This window comes from Rutidosis leptorrhynchoides, chromosome 6 (assembly GCF_046630445.1).
Source record: "Rutidosis leptorrhynchoides isolate AG116_Rl617_1_P2 chromosome 6, CSIRO_AGI_Rlap_v1, whole genome shotgun sequence".
NCBI lineage: Eukaryota > Viridiplantae > Streptophyta > Magnoliopsida > Asterales > Asteraceae > Rutidosis > Rutidosis leptorrhynchoides.
The window spans coordinates 105,877,975-105,904,564 of record NC_092338.1 but is presented as its reverse complement, the minus strand read 5'-3'; the positions used below and the strand labels follow the sequence as shown (position 1 = coordinate 105,904,564).

General features: G+C 32.5%; 1 protein-coding gene across 1 annotated transcript; it reads left to right on the top strand.

The window, feature by feature from the left end:
- The first annotated feature begins 11,691 nt into the window (after window positions 1-11,691).
- Window positions 11,692-12,462, top strand: LOC139853940 (uncharacterized). Its single transcript, XM_071843275.1, has one exon. It carries the CDS (start codon window positions 11,692-11,694, stop codon window positions 12,460-12,462), a length of 771 nt encoding a protein of 256 aa, XP_071699376.1.
- The last annotated feature ends 14,128 nt before the right edge of the window (window positions 12,463-26,590 follow it).

Sequence of the window (26,590 nt, the reverse complement as noted above, 5' to 3'; positions counted from 1 at the left end):
AAGTTAAATCTAACACAAGTGTATGAAGTTATAACTAAAAAGTTATACTTCCATGTTCTTGAACTTTTAAAGTTAACTTTTTTTCAAGAAAAATGAGATCAAAGTTAACTAGTAACACTTGACCAAGAACAACATAAAGTACATAAAATGAAGAAATAATCTAAATAAACAAGTAACTAATTCATCGTTGTTCATACTTTAAAGATTCAAGCCAAAATCTTGATCTTTAAGAAAGTAAACTTTGAGTTTACAAACATGAATTACAAGTATGATTTACAACACATGAACTTCCTTTCTTTTAACATATTAAGTGTAGAACATAAGCTAGAGACTTTATGTTCTAGTATGTCTTGTAAGAACAAGATGATATGAAGAATTAAACTAGGTAGTTTGATTCTCGTAACTAGTAAATAACAACTAACAAAGACAAGTAAATAAACCATAACAAGAACAAGTAAATAACAAACAAAGATTGATGATGATGAGAGTGTAATGTTACGGTTTTTAGGGAGAAAAAGAAGAGAAAAAGAAGCTTTGTTCTTACAATATTTGAGAGAGAATGAGAGGAAGAAATGAGATGCAAATTAGTGTGTGTAAAAGTGAATGAAGCTAGTGCTTGAAGTAATACAAAAAAAATGAAACAAACTCCCTCCACACTCTATGTATGCTGACGGTTTTTGGGTTCCAAGGGGGGAGGGATTAGTCCACTAGGTTCTTACATGTAAAGGCTTCAAAAGTATTATGTAACAAGATTCCATACAACTTAATCCATTTAGTTTAGTTCTAAAATGATACTTACATGAGTGATGGGCTAACTAAGTCCATTAAGGTGAGTAGAGTGGGCTTATAAGCCCAAGTGTGTGTAACGACCTGACAAAATTGTCATTGACGGCGCCGTTAACTTAGGTCCCGTTGCGTGGTCATAGTCCCTATATGAGACTCGTTTGACCAAAGTTATGTCGCATTCATTTGAAACGTACAAGACTTACAAAGTTTAGTTTACAAAACAATTCGACAACAAGTCTAAGTTTACAAAAGTATAAAGTATAAATGAAATAACTTGCGACATAATTAGTTGAAAATCATCGTTGCTATAAATAGCGTAAGTCTGTAGACAAAAGTTTGAATCCAAAGGTGCTATCACTAGCGTATGTATGTATGTATGCTTGACTCCAAGCACGAAATCAAAGTGTATACATGTATGCTTGACTCCAAGCAAGTATGAGTGTACGCGGAAGCATGTATCAAATAGCCAAGTATGAACCTGAGAAAACATATAGAAAACTGTCAACGAAAAATGTTAGTGAAAACATAGGTGTTTATAAACGTTGTTTTTGAACCACAAGATTTAGTATTTCCATAACGTTGATTATCAAAATCGTTTACATTCCAAAAGTATTGTTCGCGAGCACCCAATTATCAAGACTTATCGTTTCCTTCCATAGAACCTCATCACAATAGTGTTAGAACATACACTATTTCTCGAAAATATATTTCATCCGTAGACGGTAGCGAACCGTCCGTAATGAGGGTTTGTCAAACCCGTATGGCCACACAATATAAGTTCTCGCTTACACCCTGCAAGTGTAACTAATGATAATCGAATTGAGGATTTTTGTTCTAACTCACTGTGGAATGTTTGTTTCCTTGTACTTGTGTTCAAAGTATAAAAGTAAGTAGTACAAAATGTAACAAAGTATATGTTTCTCAGCCCACAATTTAAAAGTATAAAAAGTTGTTGAAAAGGTGGGACTATGATCTCACCTCGAGTGCACGAGTATAAAAGTACTTCACAAAGTAAACGTGTGCATGATAGTTTCTTAGCCTTGACCTAAACAAGTAAGTTGTATCAATTAACCGGTTACGACACAAGGTCGGGCGAAATGTGTTCAATTAGTCCTATGGCTCGTTACGACTCGAATAGTATAGCATGTGAATCACGTTGTCAAGTTTCATGCAAGAATCAAGTATAAAAGAAGATTAGAACGATTGCATAAACGTTTGGTTAAGTTTGACAAAAAGTCAATCTTTGGTCGGTCAAGGTCAACAAAAAGTCAACACGTTCGGGTCGGGACCCGAACTATTTTTCTGAGGTTTTTATTCATATATAAGCATGTTAGGACAAGTTACATGTGAATCGGAGGTCCATAGCGTGCCAAACATTTTTCATATTTTGACCATGTAGGTCAGAACCTGGACACGCCTTAGGTCGCGCCGCGACCCAAGACTGCCGCGCCGCGGCATTTAACGTGTGCTGGTACCTGGTCAGTCTCAAATGTCCAAGTCTCAAATCAAAACTCTTTCAAGCATAAATCACAAACCGCTAACACTTAGAACTCGTATCTTATATCGTTGGAAAGCTCTTTTGACAAGGAATACAACTAACTACTTTTCACCAAGCAAAAACATCAATTACAATAACCGAAATCTCGTCAAGTGATCAATAAAGGTTTATTTTCAAAGTTTCAAGTTCATCAAATGCATTTTAAGTTTCGGGAATCCAATTCACACATATGATATGCCGTTTTGAAGGTAATGAAACATACATTACAACTAAACACTTACTAATAACATTTCATGGCATTCGAAACATCAAAAGCTCGTTTTAAGTCTATCAAACCCTAACCAAAATCCACAAAAATCAATATTCATGTTTTTGAAGTTTTCTTAATCAACCTACGCATCAAAACGAAGCTAGTGATACTAGTAACACAATTAAAACATGAACTTTAACAAATCAACAACATTAACTCATCCAAAATGCAAGATTAAGCAAACCCATTTCAAATGTTCAAACTAGTTACTCAAAGCAACAAATCGAGCAAACAAATCATATATTCATGTTATACACGAGCCATAGACACTAACTAACACCATTTCAAGTATATAAAACGAATTTAGAGAAATTTAGTGTTTTAGAAATGTAACCCAAACTTGATGAAATTGGTACCAAAATGTAGAGGATGAAGAGAGGATCACGAATATGTAATTTGTTTTGATGTTTGCCTCTTGATCCGGATTTAGATGGTGATTTTGTGAGTTGGTGTTTAAGTTCCAAAATGGAAGTAAGAAGAGAGAAAGAGATGAGGAGGTGGGTGGAAATGAATGGGTGGATGAGGTAGGTTGACTAGTTGACCTAGTCAACTAGTTTGCCCACTTGGCAACCTCGGTCCCTCAAGTTTCAAAGCGGGTGCGGGAATTAACCAAACGAATCTTTTAAAAACGCTCGAGTAAACGAGTGATGTTATAATTAAATAACGGAAATATTATGAATGCTAGTCAACGGAAACTAGGAATTTAAATAACGAAAGATATTATTAAAAAAAAGATAGTGTTAAAAATAAATTTAACGGAAAAACGCGGGATGTTACATTACCTACACCTTAAAAGAAATTTCGTCCCGAAATTTAGTTGGAAGTAGTAGTTGTTGGTTCTTCCTCGAGATGTTGTGTTGCCGATTCTACGAATAAGTGAAGGTACGTCTTTGGGAATTTCAACGGACTTTGACGATCGGGATTTTACGTTGGTTTAAAGTTTGGCTTCACGATTTATAGTTTCAACTGGTCCTCCTAGGAAGTGAAGTTTATCGTTGATAGTAAGTTCATCGAAGAGGATAACAAGTTCTTGTTTTGTAAGACACGCCTTTAAGTTTGATACACAGAATGTAGGATGAACGGTATTTGTTTGAGTCGGAAGTTTGAAGTGGTAAGCAACGGGCACAACACGCCCCAAGATTTCAAAAGGACTAAAAATATCGCGGGTTTGGCTTTCTACGTTTCCGAAACGGACTACACCTTTTCAAGGTGCGACTTTTAACGTTACGTGGTTTCCAACATGGAATTCGAAAGGTTTACGTCTAACATTGGCATAGCTCCTTTGGCGACTACGGGCCGTCTCGAGCCTTTCTAGGATTGGAATGATTTTAACGGTTACTCCATGAACGAGTCCAGGTTCGGTGACTTGATTATCATTTACTTGGTTCTACAAAAGGAGAATGACGTTTCCGGTCATATAAGATTTCAAAAGGTGTGACGTTAAGACTTGAATGATAACCATCGTTGTAAGAGAATTTGGTTAAAGGTAAAAACTTTTCTCAAGTAAATTTTAAGTTGATAATGCAAACTCGTATTATGGTTTCCAAGGTTTGAATCATATGTTTGCTTGGTCCGTCAGTTTGTGGATGATACGCGGTACTCATATTTAAACGTGGTCCCGAGGCTTTTTGTAAGGCACTCCGAAATCTAGAAGTGAAATGAGAATCTCGATTCGAAACGAGGTACATTTCCTTAAGGTATATTTGAAAAAGTTTGTTAGGACTTGAAAACGTTTGTTGGAACAAGTTTCTGTTTCTCAAGAATTTTTTGCCTCGGAAGATTTATCGATTTCTAAAAACGTTCGTTAGGACTATTCACCCTCGAGGCGAATACTAGTATAACGTGAGGAGTCTCTCCCTCCATTGAGAATTTAGAATAAAGATTTCCTTATACGGAAGTATGAGTCTAATGCGAGAGAAGTTTCCGCCTCGATGTGAGCATAACAAGTATATTGTAGTTCGTCGATAAAATCGTAAGAAAACGAGATAGTATAGAGTGTAACACATGTTTGAAGTCGAAAGAATTTGTCATTCATTCGGAAGCGTAAATATGATTCGGAAATAATTGAATGTGTGTCCTTGGTATGGTTGTTATTAATATTCTCGAAGTTTTCGGATATTCAAACAAGAAAAATGAAGTCATGTACATGGCACATGGTGGTGATTAGGTTGATCGAGTCCAACCACCATCACGTGTCATTAGAACTTTGGTATGACTTACCATAATATAACCACGTTGATCGAGTGTCATTATATTACGCTAACTCATACCTCCATTCCCACATCACTCCATAGATTCAAGTTCGTGTAATCATAAAGATCTAAAATGAACAAAGTGTAACGACGTCTCAAACGTGACTTGTATTGAATCGAAAGAATTAGTGCGACTCTAAAGAAGCGTTCCCCGAGGGAAGTGTATAAATGATCATTCACGTCAATGCGGTTTAAGTCAAACGATAATGTATTTCGGTGCGAGAAGTGTAACGAATCATGATAACGAATAGTACACAACCGTAGTGTTGAGTATTGATGACGATACTCACCTGGAGTAGTGATGGTAGTAACACGATATGGTAGATAGTAAGGAACACCGGTGTGACACCGATAGTAAGTTGAAACGGTGGCGAATAACAATCTGGGAGACAGAGTTCCCAAACAAGTATGACTAATGAAGTCGTCGTCATCCTTACGCGTATGGATCTTGAATTTACGTGTGTTACCAGAAAGTGGCAGAATACGGATTCGTATGACGAAAGTTTGATACCAGTAAGAAGTTTGCCTAAGAATAATTCAAGTATAATGCACAAGTAGTCAAGTAAGTGCTATCTATAGCAAATGCAAGTTAGAATGCAATGATTTACTATCCGGTTGTAGTCTAGATTCACTAATGCGTCCTAATGACTCTGTCAGACACACTAATGCATATCCTAGTTCCCTACAACCAACGCTCTGATACCATCTGTAACGACCCGACAAAATCGTCATTGACGGCGCCGTTAACTTAGGTCCCGTTGCGTGTTCATAGTCCCTATATGAGACTCGTTTGACCAAAGTTATGTCGCATTCATTTGAAACGTACAAGACTTACAAAGTTTAGTTTACAAAACAATTCGACAACAAGTCTAAGTTTACAAAAGTATAAAGTATAAATGAAATAACTTGCGACATAATTAGTTGAAAATGACGGTTGCTATAAATAGCATAAGTCTGTAGACAAAAGTTTGAATTCAAAGGTGCTATCACTAGCGTATGTATGTATGCTTGACTCCAAGCACGAAATCAAAGTGTATGCATGTATGCTTGACTCCAAGCAAGTATGAGTGTACGCGGAAGCATGTATCAAATAGCCAAGTATGAACCTGAGAAAACATATAGAAAACTGTCAACGAAAAATGTTGGTGAACACATAGGTGTTCGTAAATGTTGTTTTTGAACCACAAGATTTAGTATTTCCATAACATTGATTATCAAAATCGTTTGCATTCCAAAAGTATTGTTCGCGAGCACCCAATTATCAAGACTTAACGTTTTCTTCCATAGAACCCCATCACAATAGTGTTAGAACATACACTGTTTCTCGAAAATATATTTCATCCGTAGACGATAGCGAACCGTCCGTAATGAGGGTTTGTCAAACCCGTATGGCCACACAATATAAGTTCTCGCTTACACCCTGCAAGTGTAACTAATGATAATCGAATTGAGGATTTTTGTTCTAACTCGCTGTGGAATGTTTGTTTCCGTGTACTTGTGTTCAAAGTATAAAAGTAAGTAGTACAAAATGTAACAAAGTATATGTTTCTCAGCCCACAATTTAAAAGTATAAAAAGTTATTGAAAAGGTGGGACTATGATCTCACCTCGAGTGCACGAGTATAAAAGTACTTCACAAAGTAAACGTGTGCATGATAGTTGCTTAGCCTTGACCTAAACAAGTAAGTTGTATCAATTAACCGGTTACGACACAAGGTCGGAAGAAATGTGTTCAATTAGTCCTATGGCTCGTTACGACTCGAATAGTATAGCATGTGAATGACGTTGTCAAGTTTCATGCAAGAATCAAGTATAAAAGAAGATTAGAACGATTGCATAAACGTTTGGTTAAATTTGACAAAAAGTTAAACTTTGGTCGGTCAAGGTCAACAAAAAGTCAACACGTTCGGGTCTGGTCCCGAACTATTTTTCTGAGGTTTTTATTCATATATAAGCATGTTAGGACAAGTTACATGTGAATCGGAGGTCCATAGCGTGCCAAACATTTTTCATATTTTGACCATATAGGTCAGAACCTGGACACGCCTTAGGTCGCGCCGCGACCCAAGACTGCCGCGCCGCGGCATTTAACGTGTGCTGGTACCTGGTTAGTCTCAAATGTCCAAGTCTCAAATCAAAACTCTTTCAAGCATAAATCACAAACCGCTAACACTTAGAACTCGTATCTTATATCGTTGGAAATCTCTTTTGACAAGAAATAGAACTAACTACTTTTCACCAAGCAAAAACATCAATTACAATAACCGAATTCTCGTCAAGTGATCAATAAAGGTTTATATTCAAAGTTTCAAGTTCATCAAATGCATTTTAAGTTTCGGGAATCCAATTCACACATATGATATGCCGTTTTGAAGGTAATGAAACATACATTACAACTAAACACTTACTAATAACATTTCATGGCATTCGAAACATCAAAAGCTCGTTTTAAGTCTATCAAACCCTAACCAAAATCCACAAAAATCAATATTCATGTTTTTGAAGTTTTCTTAATCAACCTACACATCAAAACGAAGCTAGTGATACTAGTAACACAATTAAAACATGAACTTTAAAAAATCAACAACATTAACTCATCCAAAATGCAAGATTAAGCAAACCCATTTCAAATGTTCAAACTAGTTACTCAAAACAACAAATCGAGCAAACAAATCATATATTCATGTTATACACGAGCCATAGACACTAACTAACACCATTTCAAGTATATAAAATGAATTTAGAGAAATTTAGTGTTTTAGAAATGTTACCCAAACTTGATGAAATTGGTACCAAAATGTAGAGGATGAAGAGAGGATCACGAATATGTAATTTGTTTTGATGTTTGCCTCTTGATCCGGATTTAGATAATGATTTTGTGAGTTGGTGTTTAAGTTCCAAAATGGAAGTAAGAAGAGAGAAAGAGAGAAAGAGATGAGGAGGTGGGTGGAAATGAATGGGTGGATGAGGTGGGTTGACTAGTTGACCTAGTCAACTAGTTTGCCCACTTGGCAACCTCGGTCCCTCAAGTTTCAAAGCGGGTGCGGGAATTAACCAAACGAATATTTTAAAAACGCTCGAGTAAATGAGTGATGTTATAATTAAATAACGGAAATATTATGAATGCTAGTCAACGGAAACTAGGAATTTAAATAACGAAAGATATTATTAAAAAAAAAGATAGTGTTAAAAATAAATTTAAAGGAAAAACGCGGGATGTTACAGTGTGTATGTAAGTAACAAGTTAAATAAATAAGCCCAAGCCCAAATAAATAATAATCTAATAAAAGCCCAAGTAATTAACTAGTAACTTTAGTTAATTAAAATGATTAATAAAACTTAATCATGAATGTAAATGACATTTAAAAATATCATTCGTGGAAAGTTCGTGTGTCACAAAGATGTTTCGGGCATTCAAGGTTAATCGCGGTAATAAGTAAATGTATATAACAATACATTCATAAAACACAAGTATTAATATTAAATATTAATAAGTAAACGTTGGAAAATCCAGGGTCGTTACTGTTAAAACACGAAGAATCCTACGACATCATCAAATCCACTTGGGAGAAAACCACCAACAGTGTTAAACCCGATTGCATTTTCCGTGATAAACTTAAGCTGGTCAAACAAGAGTTACGAAAATGGTACTCTACTTCACATGGAAAACTGAAAACATAAATAGGAGAATTGGCATGTATTGTGAATGAATGGGAAAGGAAAGCTGAACTATCCAATCTAAATGACGATCAATATGCCAAACGGATGAAAGACAAGGAAACCCTTCTTCATAAAGAGATGTCACAAATTGAGATGCTCAAACAAAAATCAAGATTTTAATGGGCTCTAGAAGGGGACGAGAACAGTAAATTCTTTCACTCATATATCCGCCGAAGGAACCAGAAAAACAATATTCATGGCATCAACATCGGTGGGGTATGGAATTCTAACCCGTTACTTATAAAACATGAAGCTTTTAACTTTTTTCAGGGACTCTTCATGAAGAACACCTCGGAAGCTTGGATGTTAAATAGTTGGGAGGGACCAAAAATCGACCCAAATTCAGCTGTAGCTCTATAATCCACGTTCACTGAAGCCGAAGTACTAGATGCAGTCAAAGGTTGCGGTAGAAACAAGGCGCCGGGCCCGGATGGTTTTAACATATCATTCTACATCAAATTCTGGGACATAATCAAAGGTGATCTCCTTAATGCTCTAAATTGGTTCTGGGAAACAGGATCCATCTCCAACGGTTGCAATGCCTCCTTCATCACACTTATCCCGAAGGTCAATGATCCTCTCAATTTTTCTAATTACAGGCCTATTAATCTCATCGGTAGCTATTATAAAATTCTTTCAAAATTACTTGCAAACCGAATCAGAAAAGTTATCCCGAGACTAATAGTGTAGTGACCCGAAATTTTCCATGTTTATATATATTAAATGAAATTGATATTTACATGATTAAGTGTTTCCAACATGTTAAGCAATCAAACTTATTAAGACTTGATTAATTGGAATAGGTTTCATATAGACAAATGACCACCCAAGTTGACCGGTGATTCACGAACGTTAAAACTTGTAAAAACTATACGATGACATATATATGGTTATATATATAGTTAACATGATTTTATTATAAGTATGTATCTCATTAGGTATTTTAACAATGAGTTATATACATAAAAATGAGACTATTAAATTAAGAAACTCGAAAACGATATATATAACGATTATCGTTATAACGTCTTACTAGGTACATATGAATCATATTAAGATATTGATACACTTGGTTAATTATGTTAAATGATAAGTAAATATATCATTAAGTGTATTAACAATGAACTACATATGTAAAAATAAGACTACTAACTTAATGATTTTGAAACGAGACATATATGTAACGATAATATTGCTGTACATCTAATTGTGGACAACTAGTTGTAGGTTACTAACGAGGACAGCTGACTTAATAAACTTAAAACATCAAAATGTATTAAAAGTATTGTAAATATATTTTGAACATACTTTGATATATATGTATATATTGTTATAGGTTCGTGAATCAACCAGTGGCCAAGTCTTACTTCCCGACGAAGTAAAAATCTGTGAAAGTGAGTTATAGTCCCACTTTTAAAATCTAATATTTTTGGGATGAGAATACATGCAGGTTTTATAAATGATTTACAAAATAGACACAAGTACGTGAAACTACATTCTATGGTTGAATTATCGAAATCGAATATGCCCCTTTTTATTAAGTCTGGTAATCTAAGAATTAGGGAACAGACACCCTAATTGACGCGAATCCTAAAGATAGATCTATTGGGCCTAACAAACCCCATCCAAAGTACCGGATGCTTTAGTACTTCGAAATTTATATCATATTCGAAGGGTGTTCCGGAATGATGGGGATATTCTTATATATGCATCTTGTTAATGTCGGTTACCAGGTGTTCACCATATGAATGATTTTTATCTCTATGTTTGGGATGTGTATTGAAATATGAAATCTTGTGGTCTATTGTTACGATTTGATATATATAGGTTAAACCTATAACTCACCAACATTTTTGTTGACGTTTAAAGCATGTTTATTCTCAGGTGAATACTAAGAGCTTCCGCTGTTGCATACTAAAATAAGGACAAGATTTGGAGTCCATGTTTGTATGATATTGTGTAAAAACTGCATTCAAGAAACTGATTTCGATGTAACATATTTGTATTGTAAACCATTATGTAATGGTTGTGTGTAAACAGGATATTTTAGATTATCATTATTTGATAATCTACATAAAGCTTTTTAAACCTTTATTTATGAAATAAAGGTTATGGTTTGTTTTAAAAATGAATGCAGTCTTTGAAAAAACGTCTCATATAGAGGTCAAAACCTCGCAACGAAATCAATTAATATGGAACGTTTTTAATCAATAAGAACGGGACATTTCAAATAGGTGACGAGCAAAGCGCTTTTATTTCTAATAGATACATTCTTGATGGTGTCTTAATTGCTCTTGAGTCTATTGATGACCTTAGATTTACAAAACAAAAAAGCTTCATTTTTAAAGTTGACTTTGAAAAAGCCTTTGATTGTCTAGATTGGGATTTTTTAAGTTCCATAATGAATGCAATGGGTTTTGGGCCTAAATGGTCAAGTGGATTATGTCTTGCCTTAACTCGACTTCGATCTCGGTTTTAATTAATGGTTCACCCACCGACCAATTCTTCCCCAAAATGGGCGTAAGACAAGGAGACCCATTATCTCCCTTTCTTTTCATCCTTGCCGGGGAAGGTTTAAACCAGCTTTTGAAAATTGCAACAAAGAAAAAATTCATTAATGGGGTTGAGATTGGGAATGTTAAGGTTGTTGTATCGCACCTTCAATATGCGGATGACACCATTATTTTTTGAAAATGGAACAAAACGGAAGTTAGAAATATCTTTAAAATACTTAAGTGTTTTGAAGATCTTTCGGGTCTTAAAATTAATCTTAATAAAAGTAGCGTTTATGGCATCGGTACCACTAACTCTGAATTAAAAAGCTTGGCTACTTGGTTTTGTTGTAAAGAAGGCTCTTTTTCGTTCAATTACCTCGGTCTCCCAATTGGGGCAAACCTAAATTCGCATAATACTTGGAACCCCATTTTTGATAAATTTAAAAAACGACTTTCGGATTGGAAAGCTAAAACCATTTCTTATGGTGGTAGACTCACTCTCATTAAAGCGGTCCTTTCAAGTCTCCCTCTTTATTACTTCTCCCTTTTTAAAGCTCCGGTAAGTGTGATTAAAGAACTCGAAGGTCTTCGTCGTGATTTTTTTTGAGGGGGCTCTCATGACGAAAAGGAAATGGCTTGGGTTAAATGGGACCAAATCACTCTACCTTACGAATCTGGAGGTCTAAATGTGTGTCCGCTAAAATTTAAAAATCTTGCTCTCCTCGCCAAATGGTGGTGGAGATTTCTTTCGGGTGATAATGTTTTGTGGATTCGTATTATTAAAAGTATCTATGGTATCGGAGGTGGGTTGGGTTTTACTTCTTCTTTGCCCGAAAACAAATTGAAAAAACTTTCGGGTCGTACGTGGTCTAACATTTTTAAAATTGAAAACACCCTAACCAAGTTAGGGTGTAATCTTTCTAATTCTTTTGTCAAAGATGTAGGAAATGGTGCCGATACGAGGTTCTGGATAGACAAATGGCTAGGCGACGTTCCTCTTAAAGATGCATTCCCTCGGCTCTTTAGACTGGAATCTTTCAAAGATGTGCCCATTACAAACCGGCTTCAAGTCGCTGATTCTTCGCTTGCTTTCTCCTGGGCGTGGTCTTCTAAACCAAGATGGAGGACAGCGGATGAACTAACCTCACTTACAGCAGCAATTAGTCTCCACAAGTTCTCGAAAAACTCCTCTTCTTCGTGGACCTGGAAGCACCACGCTAACGGGTTATTTTCTACCTGCTCACTCGTCCAGATGCTTAACAGTATAGCAGCTGAAAAACTCTGCTCGAACTCTCAGCCTCCAAACCCTACGGATCTTAATCCTTTTATCCCGCAAAAAATTGGCATTTTTGTTTGGAGAGCGAAACTCGACAGGCTTCCGGTTAGGGTAGCCCTTGATTAAGATGTCCGGTATGTGATGACGATATAGAAACCTTGCAACATTCGCTAATCTCTTGTTCCTTCGCCAAAGATATTTGGGAAAGAATTCGAAAATGGTGGAAATTCAATCATTTAGCTTTTACTAACACTTCCGAGATCGCCAAAAGTTCAAATCCATTTCTCTCATCAAACCTCGGTTTAACAATCTGGCAAGCCGTGGTTTGGGTCACCTCATATCACATTTGGACTCATAGAAATGCCCGTACCTTCGGGAAATCTTGCCTAAGTTCTCCAAAAATTGTTGCAGATATCCAAAGCAAATGTTTCGAGTGGATAAATTGCCGATGAAAAAAAGGTACATTGGATTGGCATACGTGGATCACGAATCCTAAATTTTTCGATGCTTCACATTTTAGAGTAGGGGTCGGTTAAGGTAGTTTTTTATGCCGGGTCTCGTCGATTTATTGCTTAGTGGGGTCTAAGTGGTATTAGGCTCGATGGCTTTGTCGCTGCGGTTGATCAGCACTGTTATTCGAGTTCTAGTCCGGCTTGTCTTTTCAAGTTGATCCTCCTAAGCGGTAACCGGTGGGTGAAGGCTTTTTCCTACCACCTAATTAACCAACCTTCTGTCCATATTTTTTCTCGTGTTAATCCTTAGATGTTAGCTTCTCCTGTCATGTTTAGCTGTAGTTTTATACATCCTCAAGTTTTGTAATATGTCCTTTGGACCTCCCGGTTGTATTCTCTTTTTTTATATATAAATGTTTGGCTTTTCAAAAAAAAAAAAAAAAAAAAAAAACATTCGGTAGAAAATTGCCTCCCACTAGTCCACTACCCATCAAACTCACATGGAAAAGACGCCCATAACCCCGTTGCTAAAAAGAAATATTAATTTTTTGATTTATGGATAATATTGACCACTCTAGGTTTGACACGTGTCTCATAACCCGCGTGGACCAACACGCAAGTACGCAACCACATGTCAATTTACTAGTATAATTTACTCGTATAATTGCAATGTTATACTATGACATGTGAACATTGGGTATATGTGTATATATTGCTACTATACTAACGTGTCAAGCACAAAATAATTTGGTTACCGTATAAAATTGTGTTATTGTACTTAATTTCGTGGTTTGGGAGCAACAAGTAGTTTAGATGGTGGCATCAATAATGAAAAAAGTGGCCAACTGGGTAAGAAAAAAACACACAAAAAAGTTTTTTAACTTCAACATAGCGGAAGATTTGTACCGCACGGGTATACGGATAATAAGTTTTTTTATTATTATTATTATTATTTTTTTTTTTTTTTTTTGTCAAACTACTTGGGAAAGAGAAGTATTTTTCTTTATTAAAATGTACGTAAATTATCTAAATCGTGTAATCGTTTTCGATCATTCTTATTATCCACCACAAAGTACGCTTTCAGGAAGTCAATATTGGCCTCTTTGGATGACAAGCATTCCGCATTTTATTAAGGTTAATTGCCTACCCTATTATTTTGTTTTCCGTTTTATCTCTTCTAAACAAATTATTCTGCAAAGAAAGCAAAGATAGGACATGATGTCAATTTTAGAAAATGTTTTTTTTTTTTTTTTTTTGAAAAGCCAAATTTTTTTATTAAAATAAAACATAATTAAAGAGCTCCTATTACATCAACCTTTACAACTGAAACACGGGAACTAAGACATAAATACTCGAAAAACTTGAATATCAACAAGTATAAGTACACGACTCAAGTAAAAGGAACTGGGCTTTTGCGGAGTAAGAAGGTATTGGATAGAATGTTATCAGGAAAAAACTCTTTTCTCATGAGCTCTCCGATATACGGGAACAACTTGTATCACAAGCCGGGATAAACAGACAGAAACAGAGCTGTAAGCCAGCGACATAGTATTTGTTGTCGGCCCCACTTAGCCCCGTACACATAAGAGTGACATGAGTGTCCGGCATAAAAAACCTGCATTTAACCAATACCTTCTTTGGAGCAAGGAGCATCGAACCATCTCGGGTTGGCAATCTATTTTTGCCAATCTAGGGATCCTTTTTTCCATCGGAAACTAATCCATTCAAAACTTTTTGCTTGAACATCGGACACGATTTTTGAAGTACTTCTAATGCCCCGTCCTAATCCATCTGGGCGAATACATTACATTTGGTTACATCGCGAGGTACTTGACCTCTATATGATACATTTTACAAACATTGCATTCGTTTTTAAAAAGACAAACTTTCATTTCATCGAAAGTTGACGGCATGCATACCATTTCATAATATATCCAACTATAATTGACTTAGTAATAATCTTGATGAACTCAACGACTCGAATGCAACGTCTTTTGAAATATGTCATGAATGACTCCAAGTAATATCTCTAATATGAGCAAATGCACAGCGGAAGATTTCTTTCATACCTGAGAATAAACATGCTTAATAGTGTCAACTAAAAGGTTGGTGAGTTCATTAGTTTATCATAATTGATTATTTCCATAATTTTAATAGACCACAAGATTTCATTTTTCCATAAATATACATCTCATATCAGGCATTTCGCAAACTGCATAGAGATAAAAAATCATTCATATGGATTGAACACCTGATAATCGACATTAACAAAATGCATATAGAATATCCCCATCATTCCGGGACACTCATCGGACATGATAAATTTCGAAGTACTAAAGCATTCCAAATTCCAGAATGGGGCTTGTTGGTGCCAATAGATCTATCTTTAATTCGCGTCAATTAGGGGTGCACTAATTCTCAAAAATAGTGATGTTCCCTAATTCTTAGATTACCAGGCTAAAAGGGGCATATTCGGCTTCGATCCATTCAATCATATAATGTAGTTTCGATTACTTGTGTCTATTTCGTAAAACATTTATAAAAGCAGCGCATGTATTCTCAGTCCCAAAAATATATATTGCAAAAGCATTTAAAAGGGGAGCAAATGAAACTCACTATACTGTATTTCGTAGTAAAAATACATATGACGTCATTGAACAAGTGCAAGGTTGGCCTCGGATTCACGAACCTATATCATTTGTATATATATTAATACACATAATCGTAATCGAATAATATATATATATATATATATATATATATATATATATATATATATATATATATATATATATATATATATATATATATATATATATATATATCTCATATATTCTTTTTGTATATAAAAATATTATATTTGGTTATGTTATATGTAGTACTTATAGTTTTATATAACTAATAGTTATTTTAATAATAATGATGATACTAGTAATAATAAAAATGATAATAATAATGATAATACCAATTATTATTAATGGTAGTGTTGGTAATAATATTGATGATAATAACATTAATAATTAGTAGTTCACTTAATTCATAGTTTTATCCATAGTTTTCAAATCTATAAATTTATATATACTTATAATCTTAACAATAATATCTAAAAAAAAACTTTTATTGTCATAATCATATTACGTTTAATAATAATGATATGGATATTACTACTAATAATAATACTGATAATTTTAATGATAACATTAATAAAATCGATAGTTATGATAATAAGTTTTAATTAATTATAATACTAGTAATATTAAGAATAATAATATTGATAGTAATAATATTCATACTACTTAATAATAATAATAATAATAATAATAATAATAATAATATTACTTAATAATAATACTAATACTTATATTAACAATATTGCTAATGTTACTCATTTTTGTAATTATAAGTAATATTTATTACATGTATTAGTATTAATGATAACAATAATAATAATTTTAATATTAATAATAAAACAACAATAATAATAATCAGAATAATCATATTAATAATAATAATAATAATAATAATAATAATAATAATAATAATAATAATAATAATAATAATAATAATAATAATAATAATAATCATAATAATAATCATAATAATAATAATAATAATAATAATAATAATAATAATAATAATAATAATAATAATAATAATAATAATAATAATAATAATAATAATAATATAAGAGTGGAATACCTTTTAAACCCACAGACAATTTCATTTAACCCTTATACGCGTTCTATCTTCTTTTTCAATCAGACGTGATCAATTCAAACTTAACTCAAATCATAACCGTGATTTACTTATTAAATTTTTAGAACTTAAAATTAATACAGAAACAATTAGTGTTTGGGTAATTTAATTTAACAGAATAAAAATAAAATAAAAAGGAAGCTGTGACCGGATGAAGAACACGCTATGACTCCAACATCAAAATTGAGTTTTAATGCGTTTTAGATCGCGATTTCAAAACGAAATAAGTTCTAAATCCTTCTTAGAAACTTTCCCAGTTATCAATTTAACTTAAAACGTAAAAACGAATTCTAATTTTTATCAAGAACAATTTGTTGACTTTTTGAAATATACCTTTGACCTCAAAATTGAAACCCGATAAGAAGAATTGAGACCTGAGCTTTTCCAGATAGTTTAAGTGGAAGAATCCTAATGACACTACATTTACAGATTTTGAAAAATGTTTCGAATTCGATGTTTTGCAAAAAAGTTATACGTACAGAGTATTTCGACTGGTTTCTTCAGAATTTCGTTTAAAAAAATTGTTATACCTGGTAATTGGTAATGAGGATGATGTATCTGAATGAATTTTATCACTATCGTTGAATAATTTGGTTGCTTTATATCCAACTGATCGTCACATAATATTCGATCAGGAAAAATACAAAGTACATCAATTGGTTAATTTCCACAGATTGGTACGATCGATTGTGACTTGTATCAATTTATGAGACAGAAACAAATTTTTGTACGAGTCGATTGCTACGTGAAACAGATTCCAGCTAATATATGATTTATATATTATGTATTAATAAATAAATAAATAGATTAATAATAATATTATTAATAATAATAATTAATAATAACTTTAACAATTATAATAATAATAATTTAATAATTTATGATACATTGTATTATCTTTATGATAATATTAATAATGATTTTAATAATAATGGTAATTATAATTATAAAAGTAATAATATTAATAATAATAATAGTATTAATTATAATAACTAATAATATTTAAATTACAACTAAATAATAAATTTAATTATTCTTATAGTAATATTTATATTTTTAGTCTTCATTTTGATAATCATAACCTTAATTTTATTAAAAATTTTAATATTTAATATTATTAATATTAATATTAATAATAATGAAAATAGTAAAGATATCAATAACATTAGTAATTAAATGTATCCAATTTTAATAATATTGATATTAGTATTAATAATAAGTAATAGTAACTATTTTTTAACTTGTAAATATATTAATATTACATATTACTAATTATGTAATATTTAATAACTATATATAATACATATAATGATTATATCTTTTATATATATATTCCATTATACATGTCATAAAAATTCTTTATAGAACTACTATATATTTATATAATTTTAATTTTTATTTAATAATAATAGCTTTCTTATCTTGTAAATTATTTTACATATTTAATTTAAATGTTAAATGATGTTATATTAATTCAAATTAATATATACACTTATTTTTATATTTACATATATATATTTAGTTACATGTTTAATTACACACCATTGTTCGTGAATCGTCGAGCACAGTCAAAGGGTAATTGAATTCGTGAAAACAGTTCGAAAATTTTTGAGACTCAACATTACAGACTTTGCATATCGTGTCGAGATCATATAAGAATAAAGTTTAAATTTGGTCGGAAATTTTCGGGTCGTCACAGTACTCTGATTGGTGTTATTAAAAAATCTATTATTGCGGTGATGTCAAATAGAATAACAAGTGGACCAAATAAATACTCGCCACAAGTTTGATCCTAAAGACGTGTTTCATCGCGGGTTCGGGCAATGGACAAGATCAGAAAGATTAGTGATAAAAGTGGAGTCAAGTTTCCACCAATTACGGATTTTTTCCCAAATGTCTATAGAGTTGGAGCAAGAAATCAATGTACGTTCAAGAGTTTCAATCCCGTCATCGCACACGGGGCATCTAATAGAGTGCAAATCAATACCTTTTTTATCGAGCTCTACTCGAACGGGTAATTTATTTTGCTTCGCACGCCACAAGAAGATGTTAATTTTCAGCGGCACCAGGTGGTTGAAAATAGTAGGAACAACATTAGACGAGTGTGACGCAGCTGCATTGGACAAAAATTGCATGCAAGATTCAGTTGAAAAAAGCCCGTTAGGGCTGTGTTTCCATGTCCAGGAGGACTGAGATTCAGACGAAAAACAGAAGTTGTTTAGCATATTTTGCAAGGAGACGAGCTCAACCTCAGTCCTCCATTTAGACGAAACAATCCAGTCTCAATTGAAACTCATTGGATCAGTTGATCTGTTTAAACGAGTAGCAATAGATACATCTTTATTGGATTCCAATCTATATAATCTTTGGAACTTATCACAAAGGGGTGCATCGCCTATCTATTTGTCATTCCAAAATTTCGTGTCGGTTCCATTTCCTACATTCTTAACAAACGCATTAGACAAGTTACACCCTAACTTGGTTAGGGAGCGTTCGATTTTGATAATATTAAACCAAGTACGACCCGAGAATTTTTTAAGCTTATTTTCGGGTACCGAGAAACAACAACTCAAACCGCCTCCTTTACCATAAATACTTTTTATTATTCTTACCCAAAGCATGTTTTCATTAGTGAGGAATATCCACCACCATTTAGATAAAAGAGAAAGGTTTTTTAATTTCAAAGATTGAACATTTAAACCGCCAAGTTCATATGGTAAAAGTATTTGTTCCCATTTGACCCAAGCCATTTTCTTTTCATAAAAGGACCCGCCCCCAAAAAAATACGACGCATACCTTCAAGTTCTTTGATTACACTTGCCGGGGCATTGAAAAGAGAAAAGTAATATTGTGGAAGGCTACTTAGTACCGCTTTAATGAGGGTTAACCTCCCGCCATAGGAGATGGTTTTGGCCTTCCAATAGGACAATCTTTTTTTGAATTTTTTAAAAATAGGAGACCAATTATTGTGTTTTTTAAGGTTAGTTCCGATTGGTAGACCAAGATAATTGAACGGAAAACTACCTTCTTTACAACCGAACCATGTGGCAATACTTGTTAATTCGACATTTGTGGTTCCGACATCGTATACACAACTTTTATTTAAATTGATTTTTTGGCCCGAAAGTTCTTCAAAACATTTGAGAATTTTAAGGATATTTCTTACTTCAAATTTATTCCATTTCCCGAAAATGATAGTGTCGTTCGCATATTGAAGATGTGATATGACGACCTTATCATTTCCAACCTCAACACCATTGATTAATTTTTTACTTGTTGCGACCTTTAAAAGATGATTTAGTCCTTCCCCCGCAATGATAAAAATAAAGGGGGGAAAGTGGGTTACCTTGCCTTACACCTCTTTTGGGGAAGAATTGCTCGGTAGGTGAACCATTGATTAAAACCGAGATCGAGGTCGAATTGAGACATGATTTTATCCATTTTACCCATTTCGGCCCAAAACCCATCATACTCATTATGGAACTAAGAAAGTCCCAATGTAGGCAATCAAAAGCCTTTTCAAAATCAACTTTAAAAATAAAATTTTTTTGGTTCCTAGATTTAAGGTCATCTAAAGTTTCGAGTGCTATAAGCACTCCATCAAGGATGTATCTATTTGAGATAAAAGCACTTTTCTCATCACCTATTAGTCTTGGAATGAATTTTCTGATTCGGTTTGCAAGAAATTTTGAAAGGATTTTATAGTAGCTTCCAATGAGACTAATAGGTCGATAATTTGAGAAATTGAGAGGGTCATTTACCTTTGGTATGAGGGTGATGAACGACGCATTACAGCCGTTTGAAATTTCACCGGTTTCCCAAAACTAGTTTAAGGCAGTCATTAAATCGGCTTTAATGATCTCCCAAAATTTAGAATAGAATAAGATGTTAAAACCGTCTAGGCCCGGTGCTTTGTTTTTTCCGCACCCTTTAATTGCATCAAGTACCTCAGATTCTGAAAATCTCGCTTCTAATAGTTGAGTCATGTCTTCCTCAAGCTTTAAACCGCCCCAATCATTTAACATCCATGAATCACCTTGGTTTTTCCCAAAAAGTCCCTGAAAAAATTAAACGCTTCATTTTTAATAATAGAAGGGTTAGTGGACCATACCCCTACGGAATTTACACCGTGAATGTTGTTCTTATGATGTCTTCAACGAATGTAAGAGTGGAAAAATTTACTATTTTCATCCCCTTCAATAGCCCATTTATATCTAGTCTTTTGATTGAGCATTTCCACTTGAGTTTTTTCTTTGGGAAATTCCCCAAAATACATTTTTTAAAAAAGTTTTATTCCAAAATACACTTTTAGAAAAAAAAATTGTCTATTTACACCATTAAGTCGACCACCAGTTGGGTCGACTACCTATATACCCGGTCGACCACACCAAATTTAAATGTGGTCGACCACCGTTTATAACTGGCAAGGTCGATTTCTGTTGGCTATCGGTCGACCACTATATTCGACCCCAAAAAACACGGGCGACCTTAATGATGGTCGAGTATACAAAAAGACACTGAAATAGCAAGTTGGGATAACAAAATTCAAATTTCAACTCTAACAAAAATTCGCTCCACAAGCCCTAGTTATGAACCCTGATTCATAAACCCTCATTCATTGCAGATTCAATCAAGAGATCTATAACAACCCTCATATTTCCATACCTGAATTGACTAATTTGACTATAGGGTTGTTATCCATACGTAATATATAATTAAATTTGACATTGATCAAATATTTATTTTTAGTCGACACTTTTTGTTAACTAAAGTTGACACTAATTATATAAAATAACTTTAGTTAATATTAATATTAATGCGTATTATATTTAAAACTATATGAAACATAATTATTAATTAAATGATAAGTTATTTTAATCATTATATATATATATATTTAGCTTATAAAAAAAGAGATTTTTTTTATAAATTAAATAATGAGCCCATGAATTTTGACTAAATATTTTTAAAAACAAAAACTTATTAAAAACATTTTTAACATGTTTTTATTTTTTGTCAAAATTGGCACCTTTATTTTATTTATATTTTTTTTTTCACCAACTATTTTTTTCCTATAAATACCCACTTCCATTTCATAAAAACTTGTATCAAATCATTGGAAAAACTCTCTCACAAACTTGGGAAAGTACTTGAGGTATTTTCTATATTTTTTTTCGAATTGCTTTTATTTTTTATATATTCATTAAAAATTTGAATTTTATATATATAAATTATTTTTACATGTTATAATTAGTATTATAAGTATTATGATGTATAAAAATAATTTTTATAATTTATGGAATATTATTTATAATTAACTACTAATTATATACTATTTAAACATAAAAACAATATAAAATTCGTAATAAAATATTAAACAGTAATAAAAATAATTATAATTTTTTTTTGAGATTATTATACTTTTATAAACAAGCTAAAATTATAAAAATTAAATAAATGGGACGATTAGTATTTAAAAAGAATTTACTTTTACATTATTCTAAACCGAGAGAAATAAGAAAGAAAATACAAAATAAATACAAACGTGTATTAAATATTTTTATAAAATTTTTATATGATTAGTAGTATCACTAGATACTTTAAAAAAAATATAAAAATTAATTTTAAATTATTTTTCTTATTTATTTAATTATAGGCCGATTACAATGATTAAATAATTAGAAAACATTAAATAAATAATATTTTGATATAAAATTTGATTTAATAATTTTTATAACATTTTTACATAATATAGAACCTGTAAAAAATATAAAATTATTTATTTAGGTCAATTTAATATTTATTACCTAATTAAATTTGATTAATATAAATCAAGTATATATATAAAGAAAAGTGGGAAATAAATACAAAAACTTGATAAAACTATTTTTATAAAATATCCTACTGAATTGTATAATTAACTAAGTTTATAAAAATTATAAATATAATATTTAATGAATTAATATTCGAATTAACATATATTAGTATGATTTTCGATTAACATAAGTATATTACATATACTAAATTAATATTATTATTATAACTTACGGTTAATAACTAAGTATACTATATAATAAAGTATAATGCTTATAATGTAAGTTAATAACAATACATTATTAATAAACACTTATTTTATAACTATACTAATTTAATAATAATAACTTATAGTATATAATATAAGATAATCAAATTGTTAATACATTAATAAATATAATATAACATATAAACCTAAAGTGAAGGTTAATCAAAGATAATGTACAATTCATGTGAACTTCATCGCTACTCACGGTCGTAAGTGAATGATGTCTAGGTTGCCATTTATGGGTAAGCTTGTGGATCTCGAATGCCATGACTTAGATTCTGGTCAAGAGTCCTGGGCCCCCGGTTACATCTGGTCATTCCTGACTTATTTGATAGCAAAGAAGTTTGAGTAAAGTTATACAACGTCTTGCTAAAGATTAACCCGAACTTTCTAAAATTGAAAAATTACTATAAGTGGAAACTTTCCATAAATAGTAACCTTCCGAAAATGGAAATTCTTTAGTGAACCATTACTATCAATATAGTACTATATACTATTGTCTGTTAGGCAATGTCTGATCATACGTTCTATCTCTAGGTTGAGATCTCGGTCACGTCCTTCCGTTCAATTCTTTCGTGAAATACTCTTTTGTGCTGCTAAGGTGAACTTCATAGCCCCACTTTTTACTGTTTTATAACTTTTGGGGTGAGACACATGCTTGCTTTATAACTGTTTTACGCTTAGACACAAGTACTAAATTGTTAACTATGCTGTCATGCTTTGATTCATGCTAAATCCCTACCGTAATATCGTTAATTGCTACGTTTAAATGCAAACTTAATTATTGTGAGTAGGCCTATTGAGAGTAACGTCTCTAACCATTCGACTGTTGGTCTTTGGTTACATAATAATGATTCCACGACACTGACAGTACAAGGTGTCATAGGGTAAACTTGTTTAGTAGCGATATTACAAAATGCAGCAACACTTTTAGATTGATATTTCTATATCAATCAACTTTAAACTAAATCTTGTGGTCTAAAACTTTGGATATTATTTATAAACCTGTGAATTTCACTCAACCTTTTTGGTTGACACTTTAAGCATGTTTTGTCTCAGGTGATGTTTGAGCTAGCTGTTTGCAACTTTGTGATGATAGAATTGATGCTTGCATGGATTCCACATCGCATATTATATTTTAGTTCATAAACATTTATTTTACGTTTTAATAATAATGTAAACATGTATTACTGCTTCCGCTGTTTTATTAACAAAGGTTTTATTTAAAAAGTCTCATATAGAGTCGTTCTCGTTTATACAACTGTGTTATGATATGATTGGTCACAATTACCCCTGGTCCATTTTGGGGGGTGTGACAGATTGGTATCAGAGCAGGCTGTTGTAGAGAACCAGGATTGCATTTTAAGTGTGCCTTATACAATTAGGTACCTTAGCAATGTAGGACTACAACTTCCTTTGACTATAGTGCCTTTAATTGTTGCCTTTAATTGTTAAATGCTACACTATACTTTAGAAACTTTACTTATCTTAGAATGCCAAGCCAATCTAAGAACTCTGTTCACTTTTCTAAGTACTATCCAATTACGCCACCGCGTTTAAATGTGACACTATGATTTCTGAAATTCTTGACATTCCTAAGTCATCTATCATGGTTTGTGTATTACATATGTATTACATGAAATATTATCCATGAATTTTGAAACTCCTATATTTGTTACTATTCATACTCAAACGTATATAACTCCCTGTTATATCACGTACCTATATGCCTTATGCCTTTATGCATCGGTTTGCGAACCAGAAAATGTCATTGAGTTATCGAGAATCTCAAAGACATTATAATGTCATCACTATTCATATTCATTACTTTCTTTGCTTTCTTGTTGTTTTGATCATTGAAATTTCCTGACGGATGACGTCTACGAAACTATAGAATAGAAAGCGTTTGGATTACTGATTTAAAGGATCCTATAGCTCAAGCCCTGGACCTGAATAGGTCATTACGAATTGAAAATCTTTAATCAAAAGATTATCAGATTACATACTTATCATCTAGACACATCATACTGCCATTATTAGAGTATAGACACATCATATCTTATTATATCTTATCGTATCTATCCCAATAATCTTTGTCTAACACTTTTCCTAAATTTCCTCCGTAAATTACGGAAATCTTTTTGCTACATATACATATTCAAGGAGATGAATATATCATCCAGTATTCAACACTAATCTCATATCAAATCCTAATTCAAATCACATAATATGGATTTCTCAACTGATTCCTCGAGCTCCAATGGCAGCGTAACCGGAATAAACGAACCAATCAGCCATCATCTATTTTGGATGAATTGGGGATGGGTTCGTAGTAAACTTAATCAATGGAGACAAGAAGAAGATAATCCCTTCCACCAACCGAATTCACCTCTTGGTGAAGAACCTGAAGCACTTACCGGCGAACCCGTTCGGAACACTATTTTCACCCTCATTTCCAGGATATCCAGTCATGAATATATAATATCTAAAATTCTAGATCTTATTCATCCACTTGTCTTAACCGCCAATCATCCCGAAATAATAGAAGAATTCAACGAGCTTCGCGCTCGAGTGGTGGCTCTGTAGAATATGGTGCAAAACCTACGAACACCAGCAGTAGCACCAGCAGCATAACCAGTACCATCAGCATCACCACCAACAACATCTGCTTCACTACCAACAACATCTGCATCCCACGCCTCAACATCACACTCAGTACCTCGGATATCAACATCATACGCCCCATAGATACCAAGGAATATTAGTAATAATGAGTTAAGATGTATTGACTCATTCTTCCTGAAGAATTATATATGTATACTTTATATATATGGTTTGGAACACTAATAAATCTTTTCGTACTAAACTATTACGTGTGAATCTTAACTAGTATGTACTACTTGGTTAATTCATATCACTAATATGCTATAATGTACATCCTTCGTTAATGACTTAATGATCGTTAATCACTGCTTCAGCACAATAAACTCCATTTCATAATAAAACAAGTGTATTATTCAAATACATGTCTGATTTTACACTTCCATTTTCGATGTACTCGAAACTTTTTAGAAAACATTATTCGTGTCTTGTGAATTTCGCAAGAATTCCACGAGCACCAACATCATATACCGAGGTATATCAATAACAATGAACGATGAAGTATTGATTCATAACTCCATTAAAGAAATATTCCGCGACGATTATGTAATCTCTCAAGTTTTGAAGATTATTTATTCTTGTTCCAACCGCAAATCAAATGATTTTAATATTATATTAACTCATTAAATCTATATTATATTTGAAGAATACATATATGAACGTATATCTCCATAAAGATTGTAATTAAAGTTCTTTTGTACAAACTGTTAATTGTGAAAATATTTTAACGGGTAGGTAATACCCGAGAAATATTTATATCTCACATTAATATGTTGCATTGTACATTCTTCAATTCTGATTCAATAATCAGTAACTATACTACTTACGTTCACAAGATATATGTATCCGTTCACTAAAGAACAACCATTTTCGTACAAATTCAATTACATATTCTAATTTTGACATATCAGAATCCAAGTAAAGCTTTAGCAAGTGTTATCTTCCTAAAGATTACTAAATTCATGAATTATATTCATTCGTATTCTATGATGAATTATCACACCAAACCACCGAACTTACCATTCCTTACTTTTGAAAATCACAATATTTCTTTGTCAACCGTTAGATCCATTGATGGATGCAACTTACGCTTAAACACTTCAAATTCAAAATTCTTGAAAACATCCTTTGAATCTTGACGATCACAATTAGCGTTTAATCATCTAAAAACAAAAATTTTTGAAACCATCTCGGATTGATAACCGATGATTCAAATATGGCTGCATTAAATGCAGAGGAAACAGAAAAATTGTAGATGGTCTTAAGGGCCAACAGTTTGATAATAAAGAATGGTACGTTGGAA